This window comes from Danio aesculapii, chromosome 1 (genome assembly GCF_903798145.1).
Source record: "Danio aesculapii chromosome 1, fDanAes4.1, whole genome shotgun sequence".
In the NCBI taxonomy this organism is placed as follows: Eukaryota; Metazoa; Chordata; class Actinopteri; order Cypriniformes; family Danionidae; genus Danio; species Danio aesculapii.
Genome location: NC_079435.1, coordinates 12,545,824 through 12,564,288, shown reverse-complemented (window position 1 = coordinate 12,564,288; position 18,465 = coordinate 12,545,824). Strand labels below are relative to the sequence as shown.

General features: G+C 31.7%; 1 protein-coding gene across 1 annotated transcript in view; it reads left to right on the top strand.

Annotated features, from left to right (window-relative positions):
* The window catches only part of sorcs3a (sortilin related VPS10 domain containing receptor 3a), a 352,179-nt gene that overhangs the window by 233,637 nt on the left and 100,077 nt on the right, over positions 1-18,465 (top strand). Inside the window, 2 exon segments of the mRNA XM_056456597.1 lie at positions 4,866-4,930; positions 9,572-9,690. Coding sequence (XP_056312572.1) covers positions 4,866-4,930; positions 9,572-9,690 — 184 coding nt within the window.

The following is an 18,465-nucleotide window of genomic DNA, read 5'->3' as shown; positions in this document are numbered from 1 at the left end:
ACTGATTTAAAGGTTAGTCTTTGATGGCACAAGTAAACACATCATGCAGATTTTAAATGTAGGTTTTTATTATTAAGGGAAAACAAAATACAAAACGACATAACCCTGTGCGAAAAAGTGTTTACCTTTTGAACCTAATAACTGTTTGGGCTACTCTTAGCAGCAACAACTGCAATCAAGTGTTTTCGATAACTTCAGTCTGTCACATTGCTCTGGAGGAACTTTGGCCCACTCATCTTTGCAGAATGGTTGTAATTCAGCAACATTGGAGGGCTTTCAAGCATGAACTGCATTTTTAAAGTCATGCCTTAGAATCTCAATTGGATTCAGGTTAGGACTTTGACTAGGCCACTGCAAAGTTTGCATTTAAGTCTACGAATCAATGTCAACAAAGTTACCATACTGTTTATGGTTATTTGATCAATAAAGTGTAAAATAATTTTTTTAACTTGATGAACGCTACAGGGCAGTATAATGCCAATAATTTTCAAGCTTACCAGCAGATGGCTTATCTCTGTATGGACGGCTTTACCGCTGCTACCAGTTTCTCCAGTTAACTCGCCATGTACGTCAGCAGACTTGAGATGCAGAGGGAAGTTTAATCATTCAGAGATCATTCAGTCAGTCAGTCAGTCAGTCGACAGCAGGCTCTGGTGGATTTACGTGAGAACAACAGGCATGAATGGCACTCGCGAGGGAAATTTAAGATCTGAAAAAGCATACACAGCGGCCTCTGGTTGATTTGCGAAAAACAAAAACTGCAAAAGCATACCTCCTGGGAAGTATTTGGCACTCTCCAGAAATGTATACAGATGTTCGTTTTCAGAATGAGCCTGGCTTGAATAATCTCATTGTAATGATTAGATTTACTCAGTATAAATACTGGACACATTATTATTATTATACATATATATTAAAATTATGTGCGTAAAAGATTTCTTTTTGCATTATGTAAGTATTAAAAGTTTTTGTGTTGCATCTGTGATAATTCATATTGATTCTTGAAAAAGTTTAAAATTAAGCTGACAAGTTTTTTGCGGAGAATATTATATTATATTATATTACATTACATTATATTAATTATATTATATTATATTATATTATATTATATTATATTATATTATATTATATTATATTATATTATATTATATTATATTAATTATATTAATTATATTATATTATATTATATTATATTATATTATATTAATTATATTATATTATATTATATTATATTATATTATATTATATTATATTATATTATATTATATTATATTATATTATATTAATTATATTATATTATATTATATTAATTATATTGTATTATATTGTATTATATTATATTATATTATATTATATTATATTATATTATATTATATTATATTAATTATATATAATATTATATTAATTATATTATATTATATTATATTATATTATATTATATTATATTATATTATATTATATTATATTATATTATATTATATTATACTTAAAAATCTTGATTTGAGAAAAAATCTTCCAGATTTTAATAATAATAATAATAATAATAGTAATAATAATAATAATAATAATAATAATAATAATAATAATAATAATAATAATAAACGTTATTGTTGTTGTTGTTGTTGTTGTTGTTGTAAACAATCAATTGTTATTATTATCAATAATGATTATTCAAATAAAAGTCATCAATAGTTGTTTATAATCAAAATTATTACTAAATGCAAATATTTAATTATAATAATTTAATTACAATTAATTACAGAGTATTATTTACAATAGCTTAACTAATATGTAGGCTCACACGGAATCTGCGCGCACAAAAATCCACAGATTTCCGCAGAGTTTTAGCCCATCAGTGACTCTATTTGTTTACTTGTGTGAATATGTGTAAATTTATTCAGTTTTTAAATTAATTCCAGTAATATTATTAACTAATATGAAAATGTTCATATGATATATTTACAAAACAGTTTGTAAAATATTATTTTCTGTCTTTTAGTAGATATATTAAATGAGAGACTTGCTTTATTTACCAAATAATTGGATGTACTGTAGATGGATTTACATTGTGAACATTAAATAAAGGTTAAAAAGATATTTTTATTTCATATATTACGTTTTATCAATGATACTCCCAAAATCATTCCGCATAAATCCACAGATGTTTTTTTACAAAATTCTGTGCTGAAATAGCTAAAATTGTCCGCAGATTCTGTCTGGCCGTACTAATATATAATAATGACCTTTATCCTATTTTTTTTCTGTTTCTAATTTTTAACATTTTCAATTCATTATGATTTTTGTTTTTAGACCCCAGTCATATTCGCACAATTAAAGCTGTCTAATTTAATGTATTCCATCATGGGAGCCCCCTTTCATTGGTCACCTACTCTTTGATATACTGTACTGTATTTGATATACTGTACTGTATATCTCTGACTGAGAATAGCACATTTCTACATTGATTTAGTGAGAAATCGCCTTTAATTCTCTGTGTGCTAAGTCCAAGATGATATCTAGTTGCACAAGTGTTTTTCATCCATTATTTATTTTTAAACATGAAGCGATGTAAGAGTAAGGTTGCAGGAACATTACAGTTTTTTTGTCCAGGATGTCTAAAGTGCAGTCAGCTCTTCTTTTGTAAACAAGACGTAGCTAAGATTATCTGTAATTCAGAGATGTTTTTAACCATCAGTGAGAAAGAAGAGCTTTTAGGTGAAGTTTGTCCTCACTTTGTGCATGAGTCACAGAAGAAAAGTGGTACTTCAGCTGTAAAAGACACTCGAGAGTTAATGCTAAGGTTTGTTAAAGTGCCTCGCTAATCAAATGAAAGGTTTTAATGTGTTAGATGATTTTCCTCAAAGAACACTCCACTTTTTATTTTGGTTTATTATTATTATTATTATTATTATTATTATTATTATTATTATTATTATTATTATTATTATTATTATTATTATTATTATTATTATTATTAGATAGACTCATTTTACAGCTCCCCTAGAGTTAAACAGTTGACTTTAACCATTTTTTTTAACTATTCAGCTGATCTCCGCTTCTGGCTAGAGCACTTTTAGCTTAGCTTAGCATAAATCACTGAATCAGATTAGACTGATCTCAAAATTTTCCAAAAAAAACAGTTTGAGTAATTTTCTTATTTAAAGCTTGACTTTTTCGTAGTAACAATGTTTATTAAGAATCTTCTCTGCCCTAAACATGTGAACGTCACATGATGCCATTGTTTACAAAGACTTTTGTTTTAGGGTGTTTACATGAACACAATGGAGTCGCTTTCAAAAATGTCCACTTTGAAACGCATTTCCTAAAGTTTGTATTGTCAGTTTCTTCTCAGTTTTTGTGTAAACAAACAGGCAACATTTATTTTTAAATACACTGATGAATTGTCTCGTCCCCTGCTAGACTAAAATCAGTCACTTATTCACATGTAACTGAGCATTTGCACCAAGGTTTTACAAAAATGCATGCACATACAAGAAAATAATAACCAACACAACAACACAGTGATAAACTCAAAGTTTATGAGTCCAAACGGAAAAATGATAATGATAATAATAATAATAATAATAATAATAATAATAATAATAATAATAATAATAATAATAATAATAATAATAATAATAATAATAATAAATCAGATTTAAAGGGTACCTATTATGCCTTTTTTACAAAATGTAAAAGAAGTCTCTGATGTCCCTATAGTGTGTATGTGAAGTTTCAGCTCAAAATACCCAATAAATATATTTTTTTTAACTCTTTGAAAATGCCTCTTTTAGGCTTTGATCCAAATTGTGCCGTTTTGGTGACTGCCACTTTAAATTCAAATGAGATTGTGCTGCCAGCCCTCTTTTCAAAACAGGGTGAAGCTGTGACAGATTCAAAACTCTAATGGCAGATGCCTGCTTCTCACTCAGGGCTGTTTATGCTAATGAAGGAGAGATTGTCTCTAATGGGCGGGGCTTTCCCCCTCTAATGACATGTACAAAGGGAAAATGTCAATCAAAGTGTTCCTGCACACTGTTTTTATGAAGTGTGATTATAAAAATTGGAATTATTATTATTATTATTATTACAATTAGAAACTGGTTATATTCAAACACTGTTACTATACAGCTGTAATACTGCAAACATGTTATAAAAGGGTTTTTGCATAATAGGTCTCCTTAAAAAGATTTGACTGAAAGACCCATTGGAACTGTACACTGTGGGCTAATTTAAAATGTGCTTGAAATCAAAATGTACTGTGATATACAACATTTACTGTGATATAAAACAAAATGCTATTGGCTGTTTTAAAAGAAAGGGGGAAGGGGCTACTTATTGTCATGGCCTGATTTCAATCTTAGTAGAAATTACATTAAGAGTCAAACAAACACATTTTAAGACACCTTAGGGCACAGGTCTCAAGCTTGATTCCTGGAGGGCCTCAGTTCTGCACAGTTTTGCTCCAACCCTACTACTAGAGACTATTAAGCAGGATAAGGAGGTTGGAGCTAAGCTGTGCAGAGCTGCGGCCCTCCAGGAATTGAGTTTGAGACCATTGCTTTGATTGATCATGGGCTTGTGTCACACACTCATGTTTCCTACAGGTGCCGTCATGCTAATTTCTGCATACATGTACATCAACAAATGCTTTTACACACACAGCTCCAGTTATTGATCAAATTGTGCTTTGGTTACTGTTCTTGTCATGAAGCTTTTGTGTAAGTGGCATTTCACAGCTCTTATTTCACCAAAATGGATATTAAGTCAACAGTAACGTATGTGCTATGCGTTGATTTTATTTAAATTTTCCTTTCTGTGAAATAAAGCTTGTTTCTCCTCACTCTGGTGTGTGTCTAATGCAGGTCAGTAACCGGTTTGGACAAGGAGTTTGATCTGGTACACATGGAGGCTCACACACCCGATGGCCGTGAGTTGTTGTTTTTTTTCTTGTATCTGGAGTTGATTGTTTGGATTTTGCAATCAATAGCACTAAAGTTAAATTAAATTAAATTAAATTAAATTAAATTAAATTAAATTAAATTAAATTAAATTAAATTAAATTAAATTAAATTAAATTAAATTAAATTAAATTAAATTAAATTAAAGTTAATTTAATTTAATTTAATTTAATTTATTACATTTTATTTTGTTTTATTTAAATTTTTGATGTTTTAAATATTTTTTACGTTATTATTTTTTTTTCATAATAATAACAGCATTTTCATTATAATAATTAATTAATTCATTTTCTTTTCGGCTTAGTCCCTTTATTAATTTGGGGAATGAACCGCCAACTTATCCAGCATATGTTTTACGCATAACAAATGTTAAGAATTTTTTTTATTTTATTTGAAATGTAATTCAAATTAATTTATAATTATATTTACATTTTACAAAAAAAAATAATTACATTAATATATGTTTTATGTATTTATTATTATAAGCAGTATTACATATTTTATATCATTATTACATAATAATAAATAGTTTCATCATAATTATTACTAAATAAAAATGTCTCATATATATATATATATATATATATATATATATATATATATATATATATATATATATATATATATATATATATATATATATGCTGTGTAAAGCATATGCTAGATAAGTTGGCATTTCATTCCGCTGTGGCGACCCCTGATTATTAATGGGACTAAGCCAAAAAGACAATGAATGAATGAATTATTAAATTATTATAATTTTTTTTTCATGATAAATATTAATAAATATTTTAAACATGTATAAATAGTAAATACATATTATATATACATTTTTTTTTTTTCAAAATGTTTATATTATAAACCAGTTATTGTATTGTTGGTGTATCTGCAGTAATTCATATCCATTCATAAAAATGTTTTAAAAAACGAATTAAAATGTGTACATATTATATATAAAGTGTCCTTTTGCAAAATGTTCATGTTATAAATCAGTTATTGTCTTGTATGGTTTTGTTATTGTATCTGCAGTAATTCATATCCATTCATAAATGTTTTTTTTTTTTGTTTTAGATTTATTTCAAATTAAATTAAAATTGCATTTACATTTTTTACAATTAATTTATTTATTATTTTATAAAGTATTACATATTTTATGTTATTACATAATAAAATTTTGTCATAACTATTACTAAATTTGAAATGTAACATTTTATATATAGTATACATATATTTTTATACATATATATTTTTGCAAAATGTTTATATTATAAATTCGTTATTGTATTGTTATTGTATCTGCAATGATTCATAACCATTCAAAAAAATAGTTTTACTTTTATTTAATTTTAAATTAAATTGTATTTAAAATTGTATAGAATAATTATTGATAATATAAATATTTTTAAAATGTATTTATATTTGTATTTAATTGTTTTATTTAAATGTTTTAATAATATAATTAATAGAAAGAAAAAAAAATAATAAAATATATATATATATATATATATATATATATATATATATATATATATATATATATATATATATATATATATATATATATATATATATATATTTTATTATTTTTTTTTTTTATCTTGATTTTAGGAATAGCACGTACCTAAATGTATCATTCACTTGGCATTACCCCAGTATTAGTGCACTGAAAAAATTGCTGCTTGTTCAAACTACTTGAGCTGAATGAGCTGAATCAACACAATTCTTAAATTTGTAAAAACAATTAAGGTAACTTAATCGATTTGTGTTGGGACAACATGAACGAAATGTTTGGAACCCAGAATTGTTTACAATGTATGCTTCATACTTCTTTGAAAAACACTCTTATTTTCTCTCTCATTCACTGTCGCTCAGTCTCTCTGAGACTCAAAACACTGACTGTCTGTGAAGTGTGTGCTATACAGCATTTCTTCAGTATACTAGTCCAAAGAAATGCTCCTTCACAGTGTTTACAATAAGGTTATTTCCGATTCTCTTTCTCCTGCAACTTCTCGCCTTTACCTTCCTCTCACATCCCACATCTCCTGGTCTGTGCTTCAGTCCTGATGTTAGAGGAGGAAAAGAGAAAACATGAGAGGCATGAATTCACTGGCTGAGAATAAAGCCAGTCCTGCAGGCAGCTAGACAGGATTACCGTCATGATAAATACACCATCTGATAGCAGATTAATGCTGTCTTTCTGTCAGTGGCTAAAGGGAAAAAGTTCAGCCAAAAATGAAGGTTCTGTTATTGTTTCCCTGGCCTTATTTTGTGGAATACAAAAGGACAGTTTTGAGGATCTTTTTTTCGCCAATGTTGTTTTTGTGTCCAATCTTCCATAAACCTAAAGGGTCGAGGGTGAACAAATGGAGTCCGTTAGTGCTCACTCATATTTCCAGCAGCGCAGACTGAAGTAGTGTTTTTCTCCATTCATTATTCCCTTAACGACTTTTTTACTGTCATAAAAAAATGTTGACAAAACCAAGCAGAGAATCCATGAGAATCACAACATTACAAACTTTGATGAGATGAAAATAAGTATTTTATGAGTATATTATTATTATTATTATTATTATTATTATTATTATTATTATTATTATTATTATTATTATTATTATTATTATTATTATTATTATTATTACTATTATTATTATTATTATTATTATGAACAAATTATTATTAGTTATAAAAATTATTAACAACAATATTTATTGTTATTATTATTTATAATAAAATAGTAATAATATTAATTATTGTTATTATTATTTATAATAATAATAATAATAATAATAATAATGATGATTATTATTATCATGATTATTATAAATAATAATAATAATAATAACAATAATGAATAGTATTACTATTTATTATTATTATTATTATTATTATTATTATTATTATTATTATTATTATTATTCCTAAAAAAATATATTTTATTGTTATTGTTCATAATAATAATAATAATAATAATAATAATAATAATAATAATAATAATAATAATAATATAAATTATTATTATTATTTCTATCTTTATTATTAATTATAATAACAATAATTAATATTACTTTTTAATCTGAATTATAAAAAATATAAATTATTATACATTTTTATGATAATAAAAATAATAATTATTATTATTATTTACGAAAAAAATTGTAATGATATTATTTATTGTTAATATTATTTATTAAAATAATGATAATAATAAGTTATATATGAGATCAGAGACTCACAATGAGCAAAGCAAGCCAAATAATAATAATAATACATTTAAAATATATATTATTTTTATTATTGGCGATGCGGTGGCAGAGTGGGTAGCACAATCGCCTTACAGGAAGAAGGTTGCTGGTCGCATTTCCAAAGACATTTGGTACAGGTGAATTGGGTAGGCTAAATTGTCCATAGTGTATGTGGGTATGTGGGTATGTGGGTTGCAGCTGGAAGCTCATCCGTTGCGTAAAACATATGCTGGATAAGTTGGCGGTTCATTCTGCTGTGGCGACCCCAGATTATAAAGGGACTGAGCCCGAAAAGAAAATGAATGAATAAATTATTATTATTATTATTATTATTAATATTATTATTTTACTTGCTTTTCTCATTGTGAGTCTCTGATTGGTAGAATTTTCTGTAGAGTGTCATGGTCATATTGGTTATCAACAAAAAATCTGCAATTAAACTTAGTTTGTTTTATAAAACATGGAAGCACATACAGTCAATTAACAACCTTAAAACGCCAAATAAGTCTTGATCATACTCTAAAGGTTGTCAAGTCCCCACGAAATCAAAAGGTGACGTTTTTGGCTTGTGTTGTGAAAATGTTAGCCTTAAGCTAGCATATTCAAAAACAATGACAGCAATCACATTTAGAAGATGTACAGTATGCATTCATTTGAACTAAATACTATTGATCTGCGCTTTGTTGAGCTCAGTTGGCTCAGTGGTTAGCACTGTCGCCTCACAGCAAGACGGTCGCTGGTTTGAGTCCCAGCTGGGCCAGTTGGTGTTTCTGTGTGGAGTGTGCATGTTCTCCCTGTGTTTTCGTGGGATTCTTCCGGGTGCTTCGGTTTCCCCCACTGTCCAAACACATGCGCTATAGGTGAATTGAATAAACTAAATTAGCCATAGTGTGCTCATGTGTGTGAATGAGTGTGTATTGGTGTTTCCCAATACTGGGTTGCGGCTAGAAGGGCATCTGCTGTGTAAAACATATGCTGGAATAGTTGGTGATTCATTCCGCTGTGGCGACCTCTGAAATAGAGACTAAGCCGAAGGAAAATGAATGAACGCTATAAGTTTCAAAGCCCTTCAGGATACCTTTAATGTCAAATGTCTATTTCCTTCTGAAGAAAAAGGCAGATTTTTATACATTCTTAACTTCAGAAACCCAGCTGTTACGCTCTACAATGACAGAAATTGCATTTGTCTGAATGAACTTCCCTTTTATTATCATAATCATAATTCTGGATCTTCCAGCTAATGTTCTCTGAAGCCGAAGCGCTCTTAGAGATCATGAGAAGCAGTCAGGGGTTATTGGACTCAGTGCCCTCAGAATCAGAATCTAATTAACAGCTTGAATCATCTCTTTCTGTCTCTCCTTACAACAGATTGTCAGTATGTGACATGCAGAGCTCAAGTCTGCTCTGAATCCAGCAGGACGCATCCATTTCCTGGAAACATCGAGACCAACTCACTCGTGGTTCAGGATGAATATGTGTTTGTTCAGGTAAGAACCAGAGCTCTCCTTACTTTCGTATATGTATTAATTACATATTAAAGTTACACAGTTCACCCAAAAAAGAAAAACACCTCATCAGTGAAAATCCCTCACAAGGTTTTAAATTTTTATGAGTTTCTTTCTTCTGTTGAACACAAAAGAAGATCATTTGAAGAATGCTGGTTGCTGGCACCGCCAACCTAGTTTTTATTACCTACTATAGAAGTTGATGGGTGCCAGCAACTGCACGTCATGATTTTGCCAGGTAAGTTGCGATCCTGAATTAACATCTATGTTGATCCTGAAACAACATTCCACTTAGCCAATCAGAATTAAGGGATACAGTATGTTTACCATTTATGTTAAGTTTAGGCTTACGGTTATAGGTTTTTGCACTTCTACATGATTGTTATCCAACCATTATTCCTCTCTGATTTTGGGAATAGTTTACAGTTATGGTCAGGAATAGGTATGGGTTACATTTTCAAACATAATTGATGATCCAAGATTAACATAGATGTTACTCCAGGATCACGTCATGCTTGGCAAAATCATGACGTGTGGTTGCTGGCACCCATCGACTTCTATAGTAGGAAAGAAAATACTATGAAAGTCAATGGATGCCATCTACCAGTATTTTTTAAATACATTTTTTGTAGCATTCTGACCTTGAACATTTGAACATTTACTTTGTAACAACCTGCGTACGGAGCAATATGGATAGCCGTCAAAATGAACAAAGTTTGCAAAGATGATTTTCCCTCAGTAGTAGTTTATTGTCCAGAAAATAAGTATACTGTCCTTTACAAACTAAATGCCGCACACAGGGTTACTGAAGAAAAGGAAAATAAACGGAGCAACAGAGTACATTACCCTCACATACATGCAGGGGCTCGTGTCTAATGCAACCATAGCAACAACATAAAAAAAGGGTGCGTGCTCTTAAAGGGGCCATACACCTTACTCGTTACAACTTCCATGGTATTTGTGTTTCCTACTATGGAATTCAAGTGTTACAGGTTTCCAACATTCTTCAAAATATCTTATTTTGTGAACTATCTCTTAAAGAGTCATTTTAACATAAAACAGATTTAAAACAGATTGAAAAATTTATAAAAATAAGTTCAAGACACGATTAACTTAAGTTGTACTTAACACAAAAAACATACGTTGTCATGTTGTCTTATTGATAATATAATTTTTAAATTATTATTATTATTATTATTACTACAGCTATTGTACATATACTGTTGAAGTCAGAATTATTAGCCCCCCTTTGATTATTTTTATTTTTCCACTTTTTTTGAATATTTCCCAAATTATGTTTAATAGAGCAAGGAAATGTTCATAGTATGTCTGATAATATTTTTTTTCTTCTGGAGAAAGTCTTATTTGTTTTATTTTGGCTAGAATAAAAGCAGTTTAAAATTTTTTATTAACAATTTTAAGCTCAAAATCTTTAGCCCCTTTAAGCATTTTTTTTCAATAGTCTACAGAACAAACCATCATTTTACAATAACTTGCCTAATTACCCTGACCTGCCTAGTTAACATAATTAACCAGTTAAGCCTTTAAATGTCACTTTAAGCTGTATAGACGTGCCTTGAAAATATATAGTCAAATATTATTTCAAATATTATTAAATATATTATTTATATATAGAAATATTATTTCAAAAATATTAATAGTCAAATATTATTAAATATTAGTCATCATGGCAAAGATAAACTTTTATATATATATACCTCCTCTCCCTCAGTCATCTTTCCATTATTAAATTTCTTGTGTTTGCCTAATTAGTTGGTGAAGTCACCGACCAGTGCGAGAGGAGGCAGTTACGCACCTAAACGTTTGTTTTTGACCACCGTAAAACAGGAAGATTGAAGAAAATATCATTCTCACCATCATATAGATTTACTTTGATCGGCTAGACACCGGCCTCTCAGCTCCATGAATGTCGGTGCCATCACTTATTTATCCGCGATCTGTAAATGTAGCTTGTGTGGATGCTACTGCAGTACTTGACTAAAAAATAGCTTTGAAAAGCTATTTGATTTAGAAATTATCAATGCTACCGCCACGCTACTGAGAAATGAAGTTAGGCTAGTAGCGTCACCACTTGTAGCAACGCTACTGTCCAACACTGATTTTTATTTATAAATTAATTTTATCCTCTGCTTGTTTTTTTTTTTTTCTACTTTACTATTTCATTTTAAAGGTACTATATAAAATAAATGATTATTATTATTGTCTTTAGGACAATTTTGAAAACTTTCAAATGTTGACTACTGTACACTGTCACTGAATATACATACACTTTCTTTGACAATGCATTGCATTGGATTGCACACTACATCCACAATTAATGAAAGTCAAAGAGCGTGACTAGAAAAATAAGTAGAATGATAACAGTGCAACCCTTCACCATTACTCTGTGAGATAACAAAAAGAGCAAGAGACCTGCTGGGATTTCTCAGTCCATTTTCTCTGAGGAATGCTCTGTCTTTCCCATTGAACACCATTTATAAGCTGCTAGCTTGGGGATCATGTAACTCTCAGTCTCTCACAACTCACAAAAACTCAAACTTTTGAATCTAACATCTGAACTAATAACTAATTGCGGAGTGAAATGTCATTTTGAATTGTACTGTAAAATGCAAAATGGCAATGCAATATGTAAAATGACAAAGTGTTTATTTATTTAACATATACATATATATTATTTAATAACTAAGGGAAAAAAAGGAAAAGTGTTGACTATTTCTTCTTTGTTGATTCTTTGTTGATGGCAGCTTAAAGATGCTTCTCATATTGAGAATAAAGTCACATGCATTGCTCAGGTGTGAGTTTTTCACAGAATTTAACAGAGTGTAAAAATCTTGAAGGTTCTGTGCAACTGGTTTATCGAATCTGATCTTTAATTTGTATTTTCTATTGGATTCAAGTCAGGTGATTGGCTGGGCCATTCTACAGCTTTATTGTCTTTCCTTGGCTGTGTGTTGGATCATTGTCTTGCTGAAATGTCCACCCTGTTTCATCTTCTTCATCCTGCTAATGTAGATGTTTAACTGAAGCAGCTGATATTAATGTACAATGACGAAGGGCAAAAGGGTGCTGAATAACTACTGAGAGATATCAGCTGCTGTCTGGGCTTTCACTGCCTTTTTACACCTTCCTTTCTTTATGTGTTCATGGCTTTTTCCTTGCATCATTTCATTTTATTACGCACGACTTAATTTGTAAATGTTTTATTTGCATATATGGATTTCTTTAGTTGTTATCAATATCTGGTGAAAGTTTCAAGTCAACAGCACCCCAAACAAAAATTGGGACGTTTGAATACTTATTTCCCCCACTGTAAATATATAATACAACACAGGCTCATTCTGAAAACGTAGTCCCATGGACATTTCTTGAGACCGTGAATTATGTAGCTGGGGGTACATATGGCTGCATTTCATTTTTTTAAACGAACGCCACGGGGCGGTATGACGCCGTTTCTTTTCGCGCATACCAGCTGACCGCTTATCTCCGTGTGGAGGGCTTTTCCGCTGCAACCAGTTTGTCCAGTTAGCTCGTCGTGTACGTCAGCGGACTTGAGACGCAGAGAGGAGTTGAAGTTCGATGAAGTTCGAGTCTGGGGAAGAGCGGTTCCAGAAATCAGGTAAGACAAAAACAGAATAAAAAAAAAAAAAATTATCAAGTAAATAACACGTTGAGAATGTAGTAAAATCCAAAAACTTGGTAAAAATCAGACGAGGGCTTTTCTTTTTTATGGATTGCTTTTGTAAATTGTTGGTTGGGCTTAGGGAAGTAAGTGGGTGGGCGGGTCAATCGATAAAATTGGTTGGGTTTAGGGAAGGACGAGGGTGGACCAGTCAGTCATCCACTCATTCAGTCTGTCAGACAGACAGTCGGTCGACAGAGGCCTCTGGTGGGTTTACGCGAGAACAGCGGGTGCGAACGACACTCGCGAGAGAAATTTGAGATATGAAAAAGCGCACACAGTGGCCTCTTGTGGATTTGCGAAAACAAAAACTGCAAAATTACGTACATACTGACGTATTTCGTGGTCTCCAGAAACATCCATAGGACTACGTTTTCAGAATGAGCCTGGGTTGATATAATATGTATATAGTAAAGTGCAAAATTTAAATTTCATTATATTTAATGTATATTTGCCATTTCCAACTACATTTTAAATATGTAACTTACATTTAAATTTTATCAGGTTGCAAAACGGAAATGTAATAGCCAAACTGAATTAATGTGTGTATTGTACAAGCAACAAAAAGTGGCAAAATAATTATTTAAATGTCATTTGTCCTAATTGCGTTTAGACTCAGAGTTGGGGAAAATTATGATTTTGTAGCAAAATTCAACGTGCATTTCAAAATATTGTGTATATTTATATTAATATATATTAATTTCTTATGTAATTTAATTTTAATTAAATTTTTATTACCAAACTTGTTGGAAACATCTGGGAAAAACAGAACTACATTGATATTTTTTATATTGCATTGCCATTTAGCATAATACATTTCAAACCTAATTTTGTAAGTCTTCCATAAACTTATCTGTATAGTATTTCCGTCTCAAAAAGTTTTTTTAAATTAATGTGATCCAAAATTGAGCCCACATTTGATTCAAATAGCTATACTCAAGGCTTCACTTCCCACGGCGTCGCAGCTCATTTGCATGAAGTTGAACTTTGCTCACCTTTGTCGCGTTGGCGCCGGCTGCTGCCACTCATATCACCTCCCATCGCCAAATCTCATTGAAAATGAATGACTTCTGCTTGCTTTGGGCGGCAGATCACTGTCAGTGTGAATATGTACCTTAAAGAAATAGTTCACCTGAAAATGAACTTTCTGTCATCCTCTTCTCACCCTCGTGTCTTTGCAAAAACCAACTTTATGAAGTTTTCTTACCATTCAGCGAAAGTTTTTTTACCTGTGAATGTGTGCGTGCTTATTTGTCATTTTCAACTCCCCGGTGCATCAGAATTATATATTTTTTAAACTCATGGGGGGGTGGGAAGGGAAATGGTAATGTCCTAAATTTCCAATTCCAATCCAGGACAGGTTTTGAATATTTTAACATCCATCTGTGTAAAAACGATTTGCTCCAAAACAGTACAAGAGGGTAGGGACTATTTTAGGGCACCTTCGCTGTACTTATTCAAAGATCATCGAAGTGTACTTTACAGGAAGAAAGGCTATTTTAAGTATTCAATGTGCTACATTTCCATGCAATTATTTGTTAAATTTATTGGCAAATGTTGAGTAAAATAGCTCTTTATAATAAGTATATTTCTAAGTCATTTTATTTATTTATTTTTTGTTTATTTATTCTTTTTAAAGACTACACACAAGGATACAACCACAGAGAGAAAATAACAAATTCAATTTGAAGTGACACCGCTCATCACATATTTTTAGTATAAAGCTGTAGAAACTAAACAATACAAAATTAGTGCCATACCAGCAGCCATCAGACAGTTAAATGAAGTATAGACTCACATGGTCGCCCATTGAAGCTAAATAGGGCTGCACCCGGTCAGTACCTGGATGGGGGAACACATGGGAAAGCTAGGTTGCTGCCGGAAGTGGTGTTAATGAGACCAGCAAGGGGCTCTCAACCTGCAGTGTGTGTGGGTCCTAATGCCCAGTATATTAATGGGGCATACAGTTGAAGTCAGAATTATTAGCCCCCCTTTGATTTTTTTTTTTCTTTTTTAAATATTTCCCAAATGATGTTTAACAGAGCAAGGAAATTTTCACAGTATGTCTGATAATATTTTTTCTTCTGCAGAAAGTCTTATTTGTTTTATTTTAGCTAGAATAGAAGCAGTTTTAATAAAAAAAAAACATTTTAAGGTCAAAATTATTAGCTCCTTAAAACTGTATATTTGTTGAAAGTCTACAGAACAAACCATCGTTATGCAATATATTTCCTAATTACCGTGACCTGCCTAGTTAACCTAATTAACTTAGTTAAGCCTTTAAATGTCACTTTAAGCTGTATAGAAGTGTCTTGAAAAATATCCAGTAAAATATTATTTACTGTCATTATGGCAAAGATAAAATAAATCAGTTATTAGAAATGAGTTATTAATACTATTATGTGTAGAAATGTGTTGAAAAAAATCTTCTCTCCATTAAACAGAAATTGGGGAAAAAATGAAACGGGGGGGGTAATAATTCGGGGGGCTAATAATTCTGACTTCAACACTACGTCTTTCTGATGAGACGTTAAACCGAAGTCCTGACTTTCTGTGGTCGTTAAAAATCCCAGGATGTCCATGTAAGTGATGAGCAGGGGTCTGAGGGTGGCGGTGTTCAGTTATGGAAGTGGGTGAAGGTAAAGACACAAAGGGTTTGGCTCCCTGAAAGTGTCTCTGGGGGCCCCAAAAGTGCGTGGTCCCTTAGAATTGTCCTATCTTACCCCTTAGCGATGCCCCTGTCCATTTCGTTTTATGTGATCTGTCTCTTTAATACGAGGTGTAAGCATAGACATTAATGTCAGTACTCATGTTCTTAAATCAATTTAAACCAGTATAAACATCCTCAAAGCTTTTGTGTGCGTAAATTGTCAATAACCAAAGCTTGCTCACAGCTCACAGTACAGTTATTCCTGGTTGACCCAAGTTCCACACATTGATGGAAAGTTTCAAAACACTTACTCGCAGCCCTCTTGGAAGTCTAACGGCAAGGCAGATAATAAGTCCTGCCAATAAGCACTGGCCACTGAAACCCCGATGTTTTGTCATGCCGCATCACAGTCCAAAGAATTCGAAAGAGAAAAAAAATCGATCATCCCAATTTCTTTCGAAGTTCAACTGCCCCTGGAAAGCATTGATCCTGCCGGCTCCTTCCTCCAGTTTCACGCGGAGCCGCTTTCTGAAAGCGCGTCGGACATGCTGTTTGTTTAGAAGTTTTCTTCAGGCCGCAGCTCTCTCTTTCTTTCCAAACCTTTATAAAAGACTACGCTTCCAGCAAAGAGGAGTAATTGTTTCTGTCATGTAATCATGGCGTCGTTTTATTCCCATGTTCAAATGGGAATCCTGTTGGGCATGCGAGTATATGCCCTCTAATTGAAATGATGAAAGGAGGTGGGGATGAATTAAACGTGTCTGCTACTTTGGTAGAATGAAGCACCTTTTGTGCTGAGCGAGAGTTATTTATTTCATTTCGCCGTTCCCTCTTGTGCGGCCGCGGATATGACAAGCTTCTGACAGTTCCTGCTGTGTATGCTAACAACCGGTGTGTATTTGCTACACGCTCTATCATTAGTGCCAACAATCCCCCCTCGGAGCGGGGCGAGAGCAGGGGCCCGCGCTGCTTGCGAGAATTAAAGATTTCTCTTGACAGAGAATAATGAGGATATCGATTGTCCTGCGAGATATTTACCACTTGCTACTCTTGAACTGCAAAGGGCATCGACAAACCAGGACCAAGCAGTATCGTTCAGATCATGCTTGGGAGATTCTTTTAAACGAATCGTTCCAGATATAACCCGCACACACTCGCCCTTACCGAATTAGCCTTCTGAATTTACCGCTTGGTGAGAGCGCTGCTGGAGAAGACAGGTTAACAGCTCGGGTTCAGTGAACGGTAGGGTTCCGGGGAGCTGACGATGCAAAAACAAGCTTTAAAAACAACTAAATATTTTTTTGGTGAATAAATTTTGTTCAATAAAGAGAGAATACAGCATATGATTATATCCTAAACAACCCCAAATCAAAAAAGGTTCCATGTTTTGTGATTCACAAGTGTTTTCTGTTTATTTACGGTTGTGAATTGCATTATAAGAGTTTTATCTCTGCTTTGTCCACCTTCGATGTTGTAAATTCAACCTTGCAGTTTCAACTGAGTGACTTTTATTGACGTTTTAGTAGTTTGAGACAAGATATTGTTTGAAAGATTATATACAGAGAGCTAAGTTTGTAAAATAACAGAAAATGCAGTGGCAGCTTATTATGAGGTTTTTGTACCGTAGTTTACAACACCAACCCAGACAATATGTCACTTCAAACTATTAAAAATGTCAGTAAAAATCACATTTTCTAACTTTTTAAAATCAAGAAATTTTGGAGGAAAGCTAAATGTCTAATAATGCAATAAATACCTAAATAAGGGGAAAAAACATATAATATGTATCACAAATCTGGAAAACTGTATTGTGTTCAGTCTATAGGCAAGTGTGAGTATACTTAAAGCGTCAGTTCACTAAACAATAAATATAAATTCTGTTAATAATCTCTTTTCCTCATGTTGTTCTGGTCACCTGAGACTATCTATTTGATCGTTCATCTTCAGAACAAAAATTAAGATCATTTAGATGAAATTTGAGAACTCCCTCATCCTTCATATTCAGCAACGGCCTCAAGACATTCAGAAAATAAACAAAATCAATGAAAATGTGTGGATTATAGCCGTATTTACCCATTTTAACCAAACAAAAGTGTCCATGGAGCTTTGTATGATTTCAGTTGAACCACTGAAGTCACATGGACTGTTTGATGTTTTTGATTCCTTTTGTTTTTTGGGGGGATTGTTGCAGTCTATGGAGGATGTGAGAGCTCCTGGATTTCATCTAAAATATCTTAATTTGTGTTTTTGAAAATGAATGAGGGTCTTAGGAGATTGAAATGACATGATAACAGAATTGTACAGATACAGAGCAGATATTAATGGCATAATTATAATTTCTGGGTCAACTAACACTTTAACAAAAACCACAATGGCAGACTACAAGACGTTTAGTGAAAAGTTAATA